The 16,770-nt window shown below is 38.6% G+C and overlaps 1 protein-coding gene across 6 annotated transcripts in view; it reads right to left on the bottom strand.

Annotated features, from left to right (window-relative positions):
• BTBD9 (BTB domain containing 9) overlaps window positions 1-16,770 on the bottom strand; it is a 504,665-nt gene that overhangs the window by 418,540 nt on the left and 69,355 nt on the right. For all 6 annotated transcript variants that reach the window (XM_073224474.1, XM_073224476.1, XM_073224475.1 and 3 more), the window contains 2 exons: window positions 5,021-5,240; window positions 2,015-2,134 (listed from right to left, as the gene is read on the bottom strand). In XM_073224474.1, coding sequence (XP_073080575.1) covers window positions 2,015-2,134; window positions 5,021-5,240 — 340 coding nt within the window. The remainder of the gene's footprint in view (window positions 1-2,014; window positions 2,135-5,020; window positions 5,241-16,770) is intronic.

Below are 16,770 nucleotides of genomic sequence, written 5' to 3'. Positions count from 1 at the left end.
ACATGTTGGGTCTTACTTTTAGGTTCATTTTTAAGTAGTACCAAGATTTCAACCTATAACAAAAAGCAGAGTTTATGAAGGAATGTACTCATTAATATAAGTTAAAGGGGTTATATTTTTAAAATTTTTCTGATTAATATGAGTATCAAGACTCCTGCATCTTCTTATCATTAGCTTTAACATCACCTTTGCTCAATTTTTCCCGACCAGAGTTGGGAGCTAACTATACTAAGACAAAAACTAGCATCATGAATACAGCCATGCTCTACAACATATAAACACTACATCAACAAAGGCAAGGCCACACAGAAAAGACAAAATAAATAAGGGAAGTAGAAGTAATGCCGTTTAATAAGTAAGGGGAAGTATACTTTCTAAAAGCCAGAGATCATGACTAAGAGCATGCATCTCCCTCCATAAAATGGGAGTTTCCAGGTGGGTAAAGCATGTAGACTTTATCATGGCTGGCATTATATGTACCATGACTTGTTCTGGGAATCACCTTCCTACTGTTTAAAATTAAATGTAAACACAACAGTCCTTCGGTCCACCTCAGACACTTTGGTTACTAATACCGTGTATTTTAAAATCTGATACAATCATAACAGCCTGAGTCAATGTAGACTCAATCTCCTCCTCCACATGGAGGCCCTTCTATCACTCTCAAAGTATCCCTAGGCAGCTCCAAGATACAAAATCTTCACTCAATTTCTTGTCCCTCTCATTTTAATCCATTTAAAACTCCTATGATAAAAGAGCAACTGCCAGGTCTAAGACACTTTAGTCTCTCTTTGGAGAGATGAAATTGATTTTCTTCATTTCACACAAGAGGATCCCTGGGTAACAATATTGTGTCCAGTCATATCCATAATAAAAAAATATAGGCAACATTCTTTACTGTACCAGAAGCTGAAAGGTTTTGTGGAGTTCTTTTAGTGGAGGTAAGAATGCAGCCTGATGCTGTTAGTCATGAGTTTAATAAGTATAAGGGTGCTTCTGACCAAAAGACTAAGTGCTGTGGGGCATTGCCACCTGTTCCAAATCAGCCCCAATAGGAAGTAAGTCAGGGTCACAGGCGACAGTGGGAGGGAAAAGTAGCTAAGAGGCCAGCTCCACATTCTCCCTGGTTTATGTCCACCATTTCCCTTTGCTTCTCTTCCTGCCACAACCTACTAAATGAAACAATCATATTCTACCTTTTATCTTTTGACATTAAGGTAAAGACTATCTGAGGGCAATTTTCAGGGGAAAAATTACAGTAGAACTTTGGGTGCTTTTAACCACCTTTTCCAATTCTCAAATTCATTATTGGTACAGGTTTTGCAGAATCTCAGCAAGAAAGTTTAAAACATGGCTTATATCTAAAGGGAGAATATGAAATATTAGAACTGTAGTTCCTAAACACTTTTTAAAAATAACCTTACATGGGCTGCAATATATAAACATAATAAAAGATAAAGTGCTTTAGTTCAAGGGAGGGTATGAGGTTAAAGCCCCACCAGTTCAGAATCCTTTGTCTCAAAAACCAACCCACTAGAAACACCTGCTCTGTTAAACTCCATTGATAGACACTGACCTAGAAAAAGCACACAGATAATCAGAATATACCCACTGGCATCCAAAAATCTCCTCTGGCCCTGAGGACTACCAGGAAAGCCTCCAGAAACATCTTCCATGGCTTCTGTGGGAAGAACCCACTCCCAACAATCACTCTGCTTCCAATGTACAGTGCATGAAGTTGAAAAAGCATTTCTATTTCTCAGTGTTGCCCATCCCTTCTCATTCGTTTACATGCCTATCACATAAACATGTACAAAACACTTTACAGTCCCACAGTACACTCTAAAATATTAAGATGCTTCATTTTCCATGTTTCTCTAGGTTTTTTAGTTGAGATACATTTGGTAGCTGATACCTTGAAAACTCCTTTCATGAGGACACATGTAGTCTATATCTCAAAGTCCAAAACTCCCTAAATAAACATCAAAATCACTTATTAGCCACAAGTACTAACCTGCAGACACGGGCTGGAAAATATAACTTTTGCCAAGAACGACACAGATATTGTGAATGATCAATCACTCTGATCCAGTCAAGTTCATCCATTGACACTTCAATGAAGTATGAATAAGACCTATGAATCAAATGGAAAAAGACAGAAAAAAAAGTACCATATTAAAATAACAATACAAAGTTATACTTTAACAAGTACCCTATTCACTAAATACACTTTTTGCAGAACAAATGTTGGTGATAGTGAAATCTGTACAGCTCCCTCTATTGTAGTATTCACCACAGTGTACTGAGAGGATCTCGCAGCCTATCTGCCTGCCCGTTCAGATCACAAGCTGCCCAAGAACAAGGACCATGCCATATTTATCTTCATATACCCAGGTTCTAGCACAGTGCTTGGCACATATCATGCATGTAAGACATTTGTTTCTTTTCAAACATGGCCGGGATGCCTTGCTCATTTTGTATTAGCAGGTTAATAAAACCACTACTGAGAGAGGACAGAAATAGAGAAGAGGTGTGCCTTCTCCTTCCCTCTTCCTTGGCCTGGGTGCTCAGCTCTGCTTTCTGAGGAGGAAAGCCAACTCGGAATGGTTCCTCACAGAGGCTAACTTATCTCGTGCTCCTTCCCAGGCTTCTACCATCCCACACATACACCACACAGCCTGCAGAAAAATAGATGACATGGGAGAAGAGATAATACGTGTTTCTTTGGGGTACAAGTTAAAATTTGGCAGCTAATAATCTGGTGGTAATGAAAATAGCTTCTCATCCTCCCTTAGTCAGCTACCCTGTACCAACATGCTGGTCCCGGACCGAACAATCTATATTCCCCTGTCGTAAGCCAAATTTAAATTTGAGATGCAGTTATTACTTGTACTGTAATATCAACAGGAACGACCTTGGAAGATTTAGGTGACCATAAATGTCAGCCTGCAACCAACAGTTGTGGCCAGAAAAGGTCAGCTTACTTTGTGTCATCCCCTCATTTTCTGCTGTCCCCTCACTCCCATTCATTTTAAAGCTCAGTCTCAAACTGGTTATAACCTTTTATTGAACCTCTCTGGGTTATCAGTAATGCAGGATATAATTTTACAACACATGTCAGAATCTTTTTGGCTTACGATTCTGAATTTCTCACCTTTGCTTAGAATGATAACAGCTTCTTGGAGAAAAGAACTGCTATGTGGCAAAGTTAAGCCCCCCATGAGTATAAAGCGCATACTAAAACAAAGTGGCCTATAAATATTTAACATCATGGCAATGATGATAACTACTTTCAGTTTCAAACATACTAAACTTTTATTTTATTATTTTTATACTAATTGTATTATTACTTAAATGAGTGAATATATGTAAAGCTTTTAGGACAATGCCTTTCCACATAAAACTGATGAAAATGATACGTAAGTATTATTATTAATCAGACATTCTTGGAAATGATATATGAATTAGCTCCAACTACATATCATACATCCAACAAGATACATTATCAGTAAATATATTCTTATTAAAAAAGACACAGATGGGGATAACCTGGAGGCCCTGAATGACCAACACCTATGTGCATGGAAAATGTTCACACCCACTTCGCAAAGTTTCCTTCCTACCTGGGCTCAAATGGCCTAAAAGGCCAGGCTGGTACCCAGTGATGCTAATAAGCTAACCTGCAAGATTTGCAGGGCATCATCACCATTACTATTATGCCCTTCATACACAGACTCAAAGAGGCATAAGCAGGACCCAGTGGACTCTACACCAGCTTCTGAATATGTAAGGTCTAGATTAATGCTAAGCAGCAATCATAGGGACAGTTCAGTTCTTGGTCACCCATACTGTTCTGGCACTTCTGCCATCATGGCTGAACACTAAAAATCACAGTGAGAGTAGCAGAGTTTCTAGAAGGAAGGCAGAATGTTAAAGCCACTGCAAAATGGGTGGGTTCCTAGGCGGGAACCCACCAAACTTTAAAACTTTTTTTTCCACAAGTTTCTTTTGTTTTGGGGATATTTGTCCACACACTAAAAGACAATTTTTTCTTCATCCATTAAATAAAGTGCATTTTAAAAGGTTATTATAACATCCAAAAGTAAGGAATCAAATAAATAATGGTAACCCATGTCATGGAAAACCAGCCAGCCATTAAAAGCAACATTTTAGAGGAATATTTTTAAAAGGATAGGATGTTCACCTTTTAATTAATGTATTAATTAAAAAGTAAAGTTAGCTTTTCACACATCTAATCTTTATTTTGTAAACTAGGTGTGGTTTTTGTGTGTGTGTATGTGAGATTATACATAACAAAAAATACTGGTTAAAAACAGCAGCAGACTCACAGAACCCAAGAATGGACTAACAGTTACCAAAGGGAAAGGGACTGGGGAGGATGGGTGGGAAGGGGGCAAACATAAGGGGGGAAAGGGGGCATTACAATTAGCAAACAAATATAGGGGGCATTACGATTAGCAGACATAATGTAGGGGGTGGGGGGCACAGGGAGGGCTGTATAACACAGAGAAGACAAGTAGTGATTTTACAGCATCTTACTATGCTAATGGACAGTGACTGTAATGGGATATGTGGTGGGGACTTGATGATGGGGGGAAGTCTAGTAACCATAATGTCGCTCATGTAACTATAGATTAATGTTACCAAAATTAAAGAAAAAGAATAAAAAAAAATACTGGTTAGATAAATACAAAGATTAATAAATGAGTGATAAGATTACCAGCACTTTTTATTTTCTTCTTTGTGCTTTTCTATATTTTCTAGATTTCTACAGTAAATACATACCATTATTTTTATAAGCATAAAAAAGCAAAAAAGGTTATTATTTTTTTTTAAATATACCCTTTAACTCTTCCCCCAGAACTAATCATCAACAGAAATAGCAAAGTGATCACAAAGAAATAAACGATCAAATCTGTAAAACCAGAGTACATGACGATAAGGTTAGGCCATCTCAATCAAACATCATGTCAGTTTCTAAGTTACACTAATGACTCACCGGCTATCCCGGTCCCACAGGAGTATCCGTATGTGATTGATAATGGATGGCTGACCTAGCTTAATCTCAATGCCAGAACGGCAGTCATCATCAATTGGGTGCCTAGAAAATCCATGATCCAAATCATAATTTTGAGTATCACCATCTAGTAAGGCAGACTTCAGCTCCCCTTTTACAACCTGGGCTCCATACTTCATGGTTGCAATGTTTTCTTCTGGAACTACAGTTAAAAATAGAAAAAGCAAGAGTTAATGGTTATTTATTATTCTATATTTTGGGAAAAAAGAAAATTCTAGCATTCTAGTATGTGCATTTACCTTAAAAATAGCAAAGACTAGTCTATGGAGATAAAATTTGGAATGCCTATGAGCATTAAAATACCATCCACAGTTTAAATTCTACGAATGACACCATTACAGCCACAAACTGCCTAGGATTGATGCTGTTATGGAAATATTGATAATACTGGAAAAAACATGTTCTAGGACAAACAAATCAGCTCAACCTGAGTTCATTCTATCAGTAGTTTAATTTAATACCTACTGGATAAAAACAGCATGTAAGATCACCCGTAGCTGCCATGTGGTCAGAGCACAACATATAAAAGCGAAGCAGAGAGGTTAGACATCTGATAAAACAACAGAAAGAAGGATGCCAGGACAGTGGAGCTGTTGGTCATACATGGACATGCTCAATCAACCAATCGAGCTAAAAAACAAGAATATGTTTAAAAGATGTATTTTTACTTCAGTATTTTTAAAAATGAAAATTCAGATGGCCTGTCATCAAAATCAGTATTGTGCTTATAATTAAGCCCCCACCCCTCTCAATACTAGAGTTATTAAGAATCAACTGCTCCTGAGACTCTGAAACCCTCTATGTAAATTTTGTTTCACTGCTCCTCCAGATACTAACTTTCTAAAACTGACACCTTCCATGGAGACAAGAGGCAACAGAAAGTAGATGTTAAGAGCCTGAGCTTCAAAGTCAGAGTTTAAATAGTGGTGGCTCCATCTTTAACCAGATAGATCACTTTGAGGAAGTTACCTCCCCTGAACTTCCATTTCTCAACAGGGCAATATCTACAGCCCCAAGGTGTTTTTATTTGTCTCAAGGATTAAATGAGATGATGTTTGCAAAGCACATAGTAAGCTCTAGAACAAAGACTGCCATCATTATTATGAAACATATATTAAAAAGCACAATAATGAAAGAACTAATCAAGTTTACTGACTACAAACAAATACTGAATTCTCACAGTACATACACATCTTGGCTGTGTGATTTGAATAGGGAAAAGTATGAGCTATAACTAGGCTCTTAGGAAAAGAGGGTAATTCATCATCACAGATTTCTTGGAACACATGGGTTTTAAATTTTTTTTCAAATGAAGACAGGTATAAAGAATGGCTCCAGAATACAAGAATAAATGCAGCTGAAAATAGGGGTTGGGGTGGGTTTAGTTAACTTGGAAAAGACTAAGGCAACTCAGAGACCAAAAAACAAAACAAGTCCTAGTCATGCTCAGTTTCTTAAGTGCGTGCTATAGATTTATAACTTTCCACATTAGTTCATGATAATCATACATTTTCTTCATATTTATTTTTCCATTATTTAACAAGTCTTATTAATTCTTTTGACTTACTCTTCATAATCCTTTGAGTGTAATACTACTATCACATCCATTTCATAGATGGAGAAAAGGGGGTAGAAAAAGGTTACTTTGTCACAAAGGCAGCAAGTAGCAGAGCTGCGATTAAGACCCAGCCAGCCTGTCTCCAGAGACCCTGTTCTGCCACCTCCCTCATAAAGGGTTTCTGATGGGAAGACCATACTTTCTCCCTCTTTCTAACCTGTTTCTAAGGATACCTAAGACCCAGAGGAAAGAAAGTCTGATAGAGTAGAAAAAAACAAAAACTTGGACTTAAGTAAGAAAACCAAAGTGTTGAGACTAAGGCTCTACCACCCAGAACCCCTGAGTGAGGCCTCTTAGCCTCTCTGAATGTTTTCTCATCTAAAAATAATACTACACAGGATAACTGTAAAGTTTATACTACAAATAATACACGCTAAAGTACTTGGTAAGTATAAAGTAGTCAATCAACCAGAAAACATGTTCCATGTGTGGTGCTAGGGACGCCTCAGTAAACCAGACAGAAAGGCCCCACTCCCCTGATGTCCCCAACTGAGAGACGAAGCACTTTATAAAGTAAGCAAACAAAGGCTCACATTTGTGTTTTCAGGTATCAATGATCTATAACTACTTGGTACAAAGAAACTTTTGTTCCTTACTTCTGGATATAAATAAAATGTGGGGGTCCAAAATCTGCTGTTTCTGACCACTGGAACATCTCCTCCGGTTCTGATACCACTAGTAAATACCAAGCCAAAAAAGGGGGAACTCAGGCTGTCAGACTTAGAAACTACTGCTACCCTTTGATTTTTTGATTTTCTCTAAACATAAGCCTCTTTCCTCTAAAATTTATCAAGCTAGGAATAACACACTACATGTAAGAGTTTCAAGTATGTGTAACAAAAGCCTAAATTGGACATGAAATTTCCACAAGCCTGTTTTCTCTTGAAGTTTATTTCAAGAGTACTTAAGAACTTCTCTAACTGTTCTTGATAAAGATTCCCTGAAAGTCTATTTCATTTCAAAATGGGGAACACATTTATACAAGTGAAATTCCTTTCATGGTAACTATAATCTGAGTATCTCATAGGGTAAAAATATAAATCCAAGTATTTTTTGTAAAATCTATGGTTAAATGGTGAATTTAGGAGGAAAAGTGAGCATGAGAAGATTTAAGTCATAGTGAAATAATTCAAAATATAAATATTCTTACTACATACATTTCTCTATCAGTAGAGAAAAGAACTCTTCAAAAAACATGATGGTAGGGATCACACAACATAACAGATAACAATACTTTACATGTGTAATTCTTTATGTATTTTCAAACATTAAGCTTAGCTTTCAGAAACAAGCCAATTATTAAAAAGAAAAACTTAGGAGAAATGGAGCAGGACCTGCCCCTTGTTATACAGAGCCAAAATCTGAGTGGTTCTGTTAATTATCTTGTGCTTTTTCTTAATAACTCTATATTCTTAATCATCCTTTATTCAACTTTCTATTACATCTAAACTGAGAGAGCTGTTCACCTGGTGGGTCAGTTGGAGGCACACTTAGTTCTCTGCCCACTGCAATCTCTTTACCTAATTCTGTCCCTAAGTCATTTTCTGCCCAACCTGACTTCCCTGAAGAATATATGGTTCCTCCCTTCCAACCAGTGTGGCATTAAAAATGACTTTCTTGTATCAGTGCCAAGAATGGCGGCAGGAGTAGGGCAGCGGAAATCTCCTAAAACCATATATATTTTTGAAAATACAACAAATACAACTATTCCTGAAAGAGAGACCAGTGGATACAGTACATCAGCCAGGCTACATCTACATTTGCGAGAACTCAGCATCTCATAAAGGGAGTAAGATACAAGCCGCGGCCGGGCGGGACCTGAGCACTCACCCCACCCCAGCTAACTGGCAGGAGGAAAGGAGTCAGAGTGGGGAGGGAGTGAAAGCCCAGGATGCTAAACAACCAGCTCCAGTAATCCGCACCAGGAGCGCAGAAACATAGTGCATGGTGTGCTGGATATTAGAGAAATGGAAAAGCAAAATCTGCGAGCGGGTCCCCGCAAACGGCTCCCCTAGGACAAAAGAAAAGCAAGTGCTTTTTGAAAGTCTTAAAGGGACAGGGACCTCACAGCTGTACGGAAGCATTCCAGCACACTCAGCCCAGCAGCTGGGAATGCCGGGGAATGCCAGGCGCCCTAACCAACACGGTGGCAGTGCAGCTCTGAAGCCCTTCATGGTGATAAGGAGCCTGCCAGTCATTTGCCCAGCTGGCACAGCCCCTGACACAGTGGCCCAGTAGCCGGAGAGTGGCTGTGCGCACCCGCAGCGGGGAGCCGCACAGGAGCAGTCACGCAAGCCGGCAGCGGTGGTGGCAATGGAGCAGCGCGGAAGCAGCCATGCGAGCTGTTGGCGGCGACAGAGTGGTCGGGCAGCGGCCAAACCCCCAAGAGCCACACAGAATCTCCTCCTGCCAAAAGTCACCTGAGCCAGACCCAAAGACCACCACGAGAGCGCAGCTGCCCGGCCCAGGCAGAAGAAACAGGGGGAAGGCGCGAAGGGGCACTGCTCTCGCAGGAGAGCACACCTGGCATGTCTGCCACTCCCCGCAGGGCTCTGGACTACTCTGAGAGTGACCCCGCCCACGGCAGCTTAGGGGATTAATCCAGAGGTTGCTCCAGGAGTGCGGGTAACCGACACAGGCAGGGGAGAAGGGCAAGGCCACCAGTAAATAGGAAAGGACTTTGTTCTCCCAGCTGACACATGGGCTACCTGCTTACAGCTACCTGTATCGCCATGAAAAGGCAGAAGAATGTGGTCCAGTCCAGAATTACCCAGACAACCCCTGTGAAAGGGCCTGGGGAGATAGATTTAACCAATACTCTGGAACAAGAATTCTAAATAAAGGTGATAACATGCTAAAGGTCCTGCAGAGAAATATGCAAGAGCTAAAGGAGCAAGTAGGGAAGGAGAATACAGAAAAAAAAAAAAACAATCTCTGGAAGGACTTAAGAGCAGACAGGATGAGGTGCAAGAGGCAGCTAATGGAATAGAAATCAGAGAACAGGAAAGCAGAGAAGCTGAGGCAGAGAGAGATAAAAGGATCTCCAGGAATGAAACAATATTAAGAGAACTGTGTGACCAATCCAAAATGAACAATATTCACATTATAGGAGTACCAGAAGAAGAAGAGAGAGAAAAAAGGGAAGAAAGTGTCTTTGCAAAAATAATTGCTGAAAACTTCCCCAAACTAGAGGAAGAAATAGTCTCTCAGACCATGGAGGCCCACAGAACTTGAAAGAGAAGGGATCCAAGGAGGACACCACCAAGACATATAATAATGAAAATGGCAAAGATCAAAGACCAGGACAGATTATTAAACGTAGCGAGAGAGAAAAAAAGGTCACCTACAAAGGAAAACCCATCAGGCTATAATAAGACTTCTTAACAGAAACCCTACAGGCCAGAAGAGAATGCATGATATATTTAATGCAATGAAACAGAAAGGCCTTGAACCAAGAATTCTGTAACCAGCACGATTATCATTTAAATATGAAGGAGGGATTAAACAATTCCCAGACAAACAAAAGATGAGGGAATTTGCCTCCCACAAACCACCTCTACAGGATATTTTAAAGGGACTGCTCTAGATGGGAGCACTCCTAAGACTAAATAGATGTCACCAGAGAAAATAAAATCACAGCAAAGAAAGCAGACCAACCAAATACTAAGAAAGACAAAAACAAAATCAACTATACACAAATGGAGTAAAAGGAAACACAAAAGATTACAGATTAAAACACCTAACACATAAAAAATGGAGGAGGAGGAATAAGAAGGGAGAGAAATAAAGAATCATACGACTGTGTTTATGTTTATAATAGCTTAATAAGAGAATTAAGTTAGATGGCTAGATAGTAGAGAAGCTACCCTTGAACCTTTGGTAACTACGAATCTAAAGCCTGCAATGGCAATAAGTACATATCTTTCAATAATCACCGTAAATTTAAATGGACTGAACACACCAATCAAAAGACACAGAGAAACAGAATGGATAAAAAAGCAAGACCCATCTATATGCTGCTTACAAGAGACTCACCTCAAACCCAAGACATACACAGACTAAAAGTCAAGGGATGGAAAAAGATATTTCATGCAAACAATAGGGAGAAAAAAGCAGATGTTGCAGTACTAGTATCAGACAAAACACACTTCAAAACAAAGAAAGTAACAAGAGATAAAGAAGGACATTACATAATGATAGAGGGGTCACTCCAGCAAGAGGATATAATCATTATAAATATATATACATGCAATACAGGAGCACCAACATATGTGAAATAAATACTAACAGAATTAAAGGAGGAAATAGAATGCAAAGCATTCATTCTAAGAGACTTCAACACACCACTCACTCCAAAGGACGGATCCACCAGACAGAAAACAAGTAAGGACAGAGAGGTATGGAACAACACACTAGAACAGATAGAATTAACAGATTTCTAGAGAACTCTACACCCAAAAGCAGCAGGATACATATTCTTCTCTAGTGCACATGGAACATTTTCCAGAAAAGACCACATACTAGGCCCCAAAAAGTCTCAGTAAACACAAAAACATTGAAATTCTACCAACCAACTTCTCAAACAACAAAGGCATAAAACTAGAATTAATTGTACAACAAAAACAAAAAGGCTCACAAACACATGGAAGCTTCACAACATGCTCCTAAATAATCAATGGATCAATGACCAAATTAAAACAGAGATCAAGCAACATATCGATGGAGACAAATGACAATGACAGCATAAAGCCCCAACTTCTCTAGGACGCAGCGAGGGCAGTTCTAAGAGGAAAGTATATAGCAATCCAGGACAATATAAAGAAGGAAGAACAAACCCAAATGAATAGTCTAAAGTCACAATTACTGAAATTGTAAAAAGAAGAACAAAAGAGGCCCAAAGTCAGCAGAAGGAGGGACATAATAAAGATCAGAGAAGAAATAAATAAAATTGACAAGAATAAAACAATAGAAAAAATCAATGAAACCAAGAGCTGGTTTTTTGAGAAAATAAACAAAATAGATAAACCCCTAGCCAGACATATTAAGAGAAAAAGAGAATCTACACATATCAACAGAATCAGAAACGAGAAAGGAAAAATCACGACGGACTCCACAGAAATACAAAAAATTATTAGACAATACTATGAAAATCTATATGCTAACAAGCTGGAAAACCTAGAGGAAATGGACAACTTCCTAGAAAAATTCAACCTTCCAAGACTGACCAAGGAAGAAACAGAAAATCTAAACAGACCAATTACCAGCAAAGAAATTGAATCAGTAATCAAAAAACTACCCAAGAACAAAACCCCTGGGCCAGAAGGATTCACTGCTGAATTTTATCAGACATACAGAGAAGACATAATATCCATTCTCCTTAAAGTTTTCCAAAAAATAGAAGAGGAGGGAATACTTCCAAACACTTCTATGAAGCCAGCATCACTCTAATACCAAAACCAGGCAAAGACACCACCATAAAAGAAAATTATAGACCAATATCCCTGATGAACATAGATGCAAAAATACTCAACAAAATATCAACAAACTGAATTCAAAAATACATCAAGAGGATCATACATCATGATCAAGTGCGATTCATCCCAGGGATGCAAGGACGGTACAACATTAAAAAATCTATTAACATCATCCACCGCATCAACAAAAAGGACAAAAACCACATGAACATCTCCATAGATGCAAAAAAAGCATTCGACAAAACTCAACATCCATTCATGATAATAACTCTCAAAAAAATTGGTATAGAGAGCAAGTACTTCAACATAGTAAAGGCCATATATGACAAACCCACAGCCAACATCATAATTAACAGTGAGAAGCTGAAAGCTTTACACCTAAGGTCGGGAACAAGACAGGGATGCCCACTCTCCCCACTGTTATTCAACATAGTACTGGAGGTCCTAGCCATGGCAATCAGGCAAAACAAAGAAATACAAGGCAGCCAGATTGGTAAAGAATAAGTCAAACTGTCACTATTTGTAGATGACATGATATTGTACATAAAAAATCCTAAAGACTCCATTCCAAAACTACTAGAACTAGTATCTGAATTCAGCAAAGTTGCAGGATACAAAATTAATACATAGAAATCTGTAGCTTTCCTATACACAAACGATGAACTAACAGAAAGAGAAATCAGGAAAACAATTCCATTCACAATGGCATCAAAAAGAATGAAATACCTAGGAATAAACCTAACCAAGGAAGTGAAAGACCTATACTCTGAAAAATAAGACACTCTTAAGAGAAATTAAAGAGGACACTAACAAATGGAACTCATTCCATGCTCTTGGCTAGGAAGAATTAATATTGTCAAAATGGCCATCCTGCCTAAAGCAATCTACAGATTCAATTCAATGCCTATCAAAATACCAACAACATTCTTCAATGAACTGGAACAAATAGATTTAAAATTCATATGGAACCACAAAAGACTCCGAATCGCCAAAGCAATTCTGAGAAGGAAGAATAAAACAGGGGGCATCTTGCTTCCCAACTTCAAGCTCTACTACAAAGCCACAGTAATCAAGACAATTTGGTACTGGTACAAGAAGAGACCCACAGACCAGTGGAACAAAATAGAGAGTTAATTAATCTATGATAAAGGAGCCATGGACATACAATGGGGAAATGACAGCCTCTTCAACAGCTTGTGTTGGCAAAACTGGACAGCTACACGTAAGAGAATGAAACTGGATCACTGTCTAACCCCATACACAAAAGTAAATTCGAAATGGATCAAAGATCTGAATGTAAGTCATGAAACCATAAAATTCTTAGAAAAAAACATAGGCAAAAATCTACTGGACATAAACATGAGTGACTTCTTCATGAACATATCTCCCCCAGCAAGGGAAACAAAGGCAAAAATGAACAAGTGGCACTATTATCAGGCTGAAAAGCTTCTGTACAGCAAAGAACACCACCAATAGAACAAAAAGGCATCCTACAGTATGGGATAATATATTCACAAATGACAGATCCAATAAAGGATTGACATCCAAAATATATAAAGAGCTCATGCACCTCAACAAACAAAAAGCAAAAAATCTAATTAAAAAATGGGCAGAGGAGCTGAACAGACAGTTCTCCAAAGAAGAAATTCAGATGGTCAACAGGCACATGAAAAGATGCTCCACATCGTTAGTCATCAGAGAAATGCAAATTAAAACCACAATGAGATATCACCTCACACCAGTAAGGATCACCACCATCCAAAAGACAAACAACAACAAATGTTGGCAAGGTTGTGGAGAATGGGGAACCCTCCTACACTGCTGGTGGGAATGTAAATTAGTTCAACCATTGTGGAAAGCAGTATGGAGGTTCCTCAAAAAGCTCAAAATAGAAATACTATTTAACCCAGGAATTCCACTTCCAGGAATTTACCCTAAGAATGCAGCAGCCCAGTTTGAAAAAGACAGATGCACTCCTTTGTTTATCTCAGCACTATTTACAATAGCTAAGAAATGGAAGCAAACTAAGTGTCCATCAGTAGATGAATGGATAAAGAAGATGTGGTACATATACACAATGGAATATTATTCAGCCATAAGAAGAAAACAAATCCTACCATTTGCAACAATATGGATGGAGCTAGAGGGTATTATGCTCAGTGAAATAAGCCAGGCGGAGAAAGACATGTACCAAATGATTTCACTTATCTGTGGAGTGTAAGAAGAAAGCAAAACCTGAAGGAACAAAACAGAAACAGACTCACAGAACCCAAGAATGGACTAACAGTTGCCAAAGGGAAAGGAACTGGGGAGGATGGGTGGGAAGGGAGGAATAAGGGGGAGAAGAAAGAAAGGGAGCGTTACGACTAGCATGTATAATGGGGAGGGCATGGGGAGGGCTGTGCAGCCCAGAGAAGACAAGTAGTGATTCTACAACATCTTATTACGCTGATGGACAGTGACTGTAACGGGGTCTGTGGGGGGACTTGGTGATGGGTGGAGTCTAGTAAACATAATGTTCTTCATGTAATTGTTGATTAATGATACCAAAATAAAAAAGAATGACTTTCTTGACAACTACTGTCTTACTTTAACTTTCCCCATTACCTCCATTCTCTGCAGGCTTCTTTTCCACATTTGATTCAAACACACCACCAAATAGAAACAGAAAATAACCCAGGCAGGAGACTATCGAAGAGCACTGGCCTCATTTGTCAAATCACCACTTTGGTTCCCGGTTGGGCATCAATTGCACCCAGTAATTTTAGGCAAGTAACATAAATATCAGCATGAAAAGACATTACCTGAATGGAATCTTCATCCTATTTACTTAAAGGAAAAAGTTCCTAAGCTGTCTTCTATGTGCTAGTCACTCTGGACTCCGCCTGCCAGCAGGTCATTGTCTAATGGAAACAAGTGCATATCAGACACCAGATATTTCCACAGAGGAACACTCAGTAGAAATTATCTCTGAGCCCCCTAGTTTACAAATGAAGATACCATGAAGTATAGTTGGGAAGATACAAGAGTAATAGAAGCCAAAAAGTTTTTAAAGTATTAAAGGTTCAACATACTCATGGAGGTACAGAAAAATATTCAAGAACTCACGGAGGAATTCAGGAATGAGATACAAACATTGAACAATACAGTATCTGAAATGAAACATACAAAGGAAGGTTTTAAAAGCAGATTAGATGCAGTAGAAGGAATGGTAAATGAAATAGAAATTAGAGAAGAGGAATACAAAAAGCTGAGGCACAGAGAGAAAAAAGGATCTCTAGGAATGAAAGAATATTGAGAGAACTGTGTGACCAATACAAGGGGAACAATATTCACATTATAGGGGTAAAGGAGAGAGAAAAAGGGATAGAAAGTATCTTTGAGGAGGTAATCACTGAAAACTTCCCCAATCTGGGGAAGGAGATAATCTCTCAGGCCACAAGGGGAGCAGATCTCCCAACACAATGGACCCAAAGAAGACACCACCAAGACATATAATAATTAAAATGAAAAAGATCAAGGCTTTTAAATGCAGCTAGAGAGAGAAAAAAGATCACATACAAAGGAAAACCCATCAGCCTATCATCAGACTTCTCAACAGTAACCTTACAGGCAAGAATGGAGTGGCATGATATATTTAATGTAATGAAACACAAGGGACTCAAAACAAGAATACTCTAACTGGCAAGATGATCATTTAAATGTGAAGGAACGATTAAACAATTTTCAGATAAGCAAAAGCTGAGAGAATTTACCTTCCACAAACCACCTCTACAGTGAATTTTGGAGGGACTTCTATAGATGGAAGTGTTCCTAAGGCTAAATAGCTGTCACCAGGGAAAATAAAACCACAGCAAAGAAACCAGAACAATTAATTACTAAGCACATGCAAAATCAAATCAAATGCCCCAAAGTCAATCAAGGGATAGACAAAGAGTACAGAATATGATACCTGATATATAAAGAATGGAGGAGGAAGAAAAAGGAGGAGAAATAGAAAAGAACCTTTAGGTTGTGTTTATAATAGCATACTAAGTGAGTTAAATTAGACTGTCAGATAGTAAGGGAATTACCCTTGAACCTTTGGTAACCACGAATCTAAAGCCTGCAATGGCAGTAAGTACACACCTATCGATAATCACTCTAAATGGTCTGAATGCACCAATCAAAAGATACAGAGTCACTGAATGGATAAAAAAAAAAGACCCATCTATATGCTGCCGACAGATTCACTGTAAACCCAAAGACATGCACAGATAAAAAGTGAAGGGATAGAAAAAGATATTTAATGCAACTAATAGGGAGAAAAAAGCAGAGTTGCAGTACTTGTATCAGACAAAACAGACTTCAAAACAAAGAAAGTCACAAGAGACAAAGAAGGACATTATATAATGTTAAATGGGTCAGTCCAACAAGAGGATATAACCATTATAAATATGCACCCAACATAGGAGCACCTACACATGTGAAACAAATGCTAACAGCATTAAAGGGGCAAACAGAATGCAATGCATTCATTTTAGGAGACTTCAACACATCACTCTCTCCAAAGGACAGACAAACCAGACAAAAAATAAGTA

The sequence above is a fragment of the Manis javanica genome, chromosome 16, assembly GCF_040802235.1.
Source record: "Manis javanica isolate MJ-LG chromosome 16, MJ_LKY, whole genome shotgun sequence".
In the NCBI taxonomy this organism is placed as follows: Eukaryota; Metazoa; Chordata; class Mammalia; order Pholidota; family Manidae; genus Manis; species Manis javanica.
The sequence above is the reverse complement of the archived record's forward strand: the minus strand, read 5'-3'. Positions and strand labels throughout refer to the sequence as shown.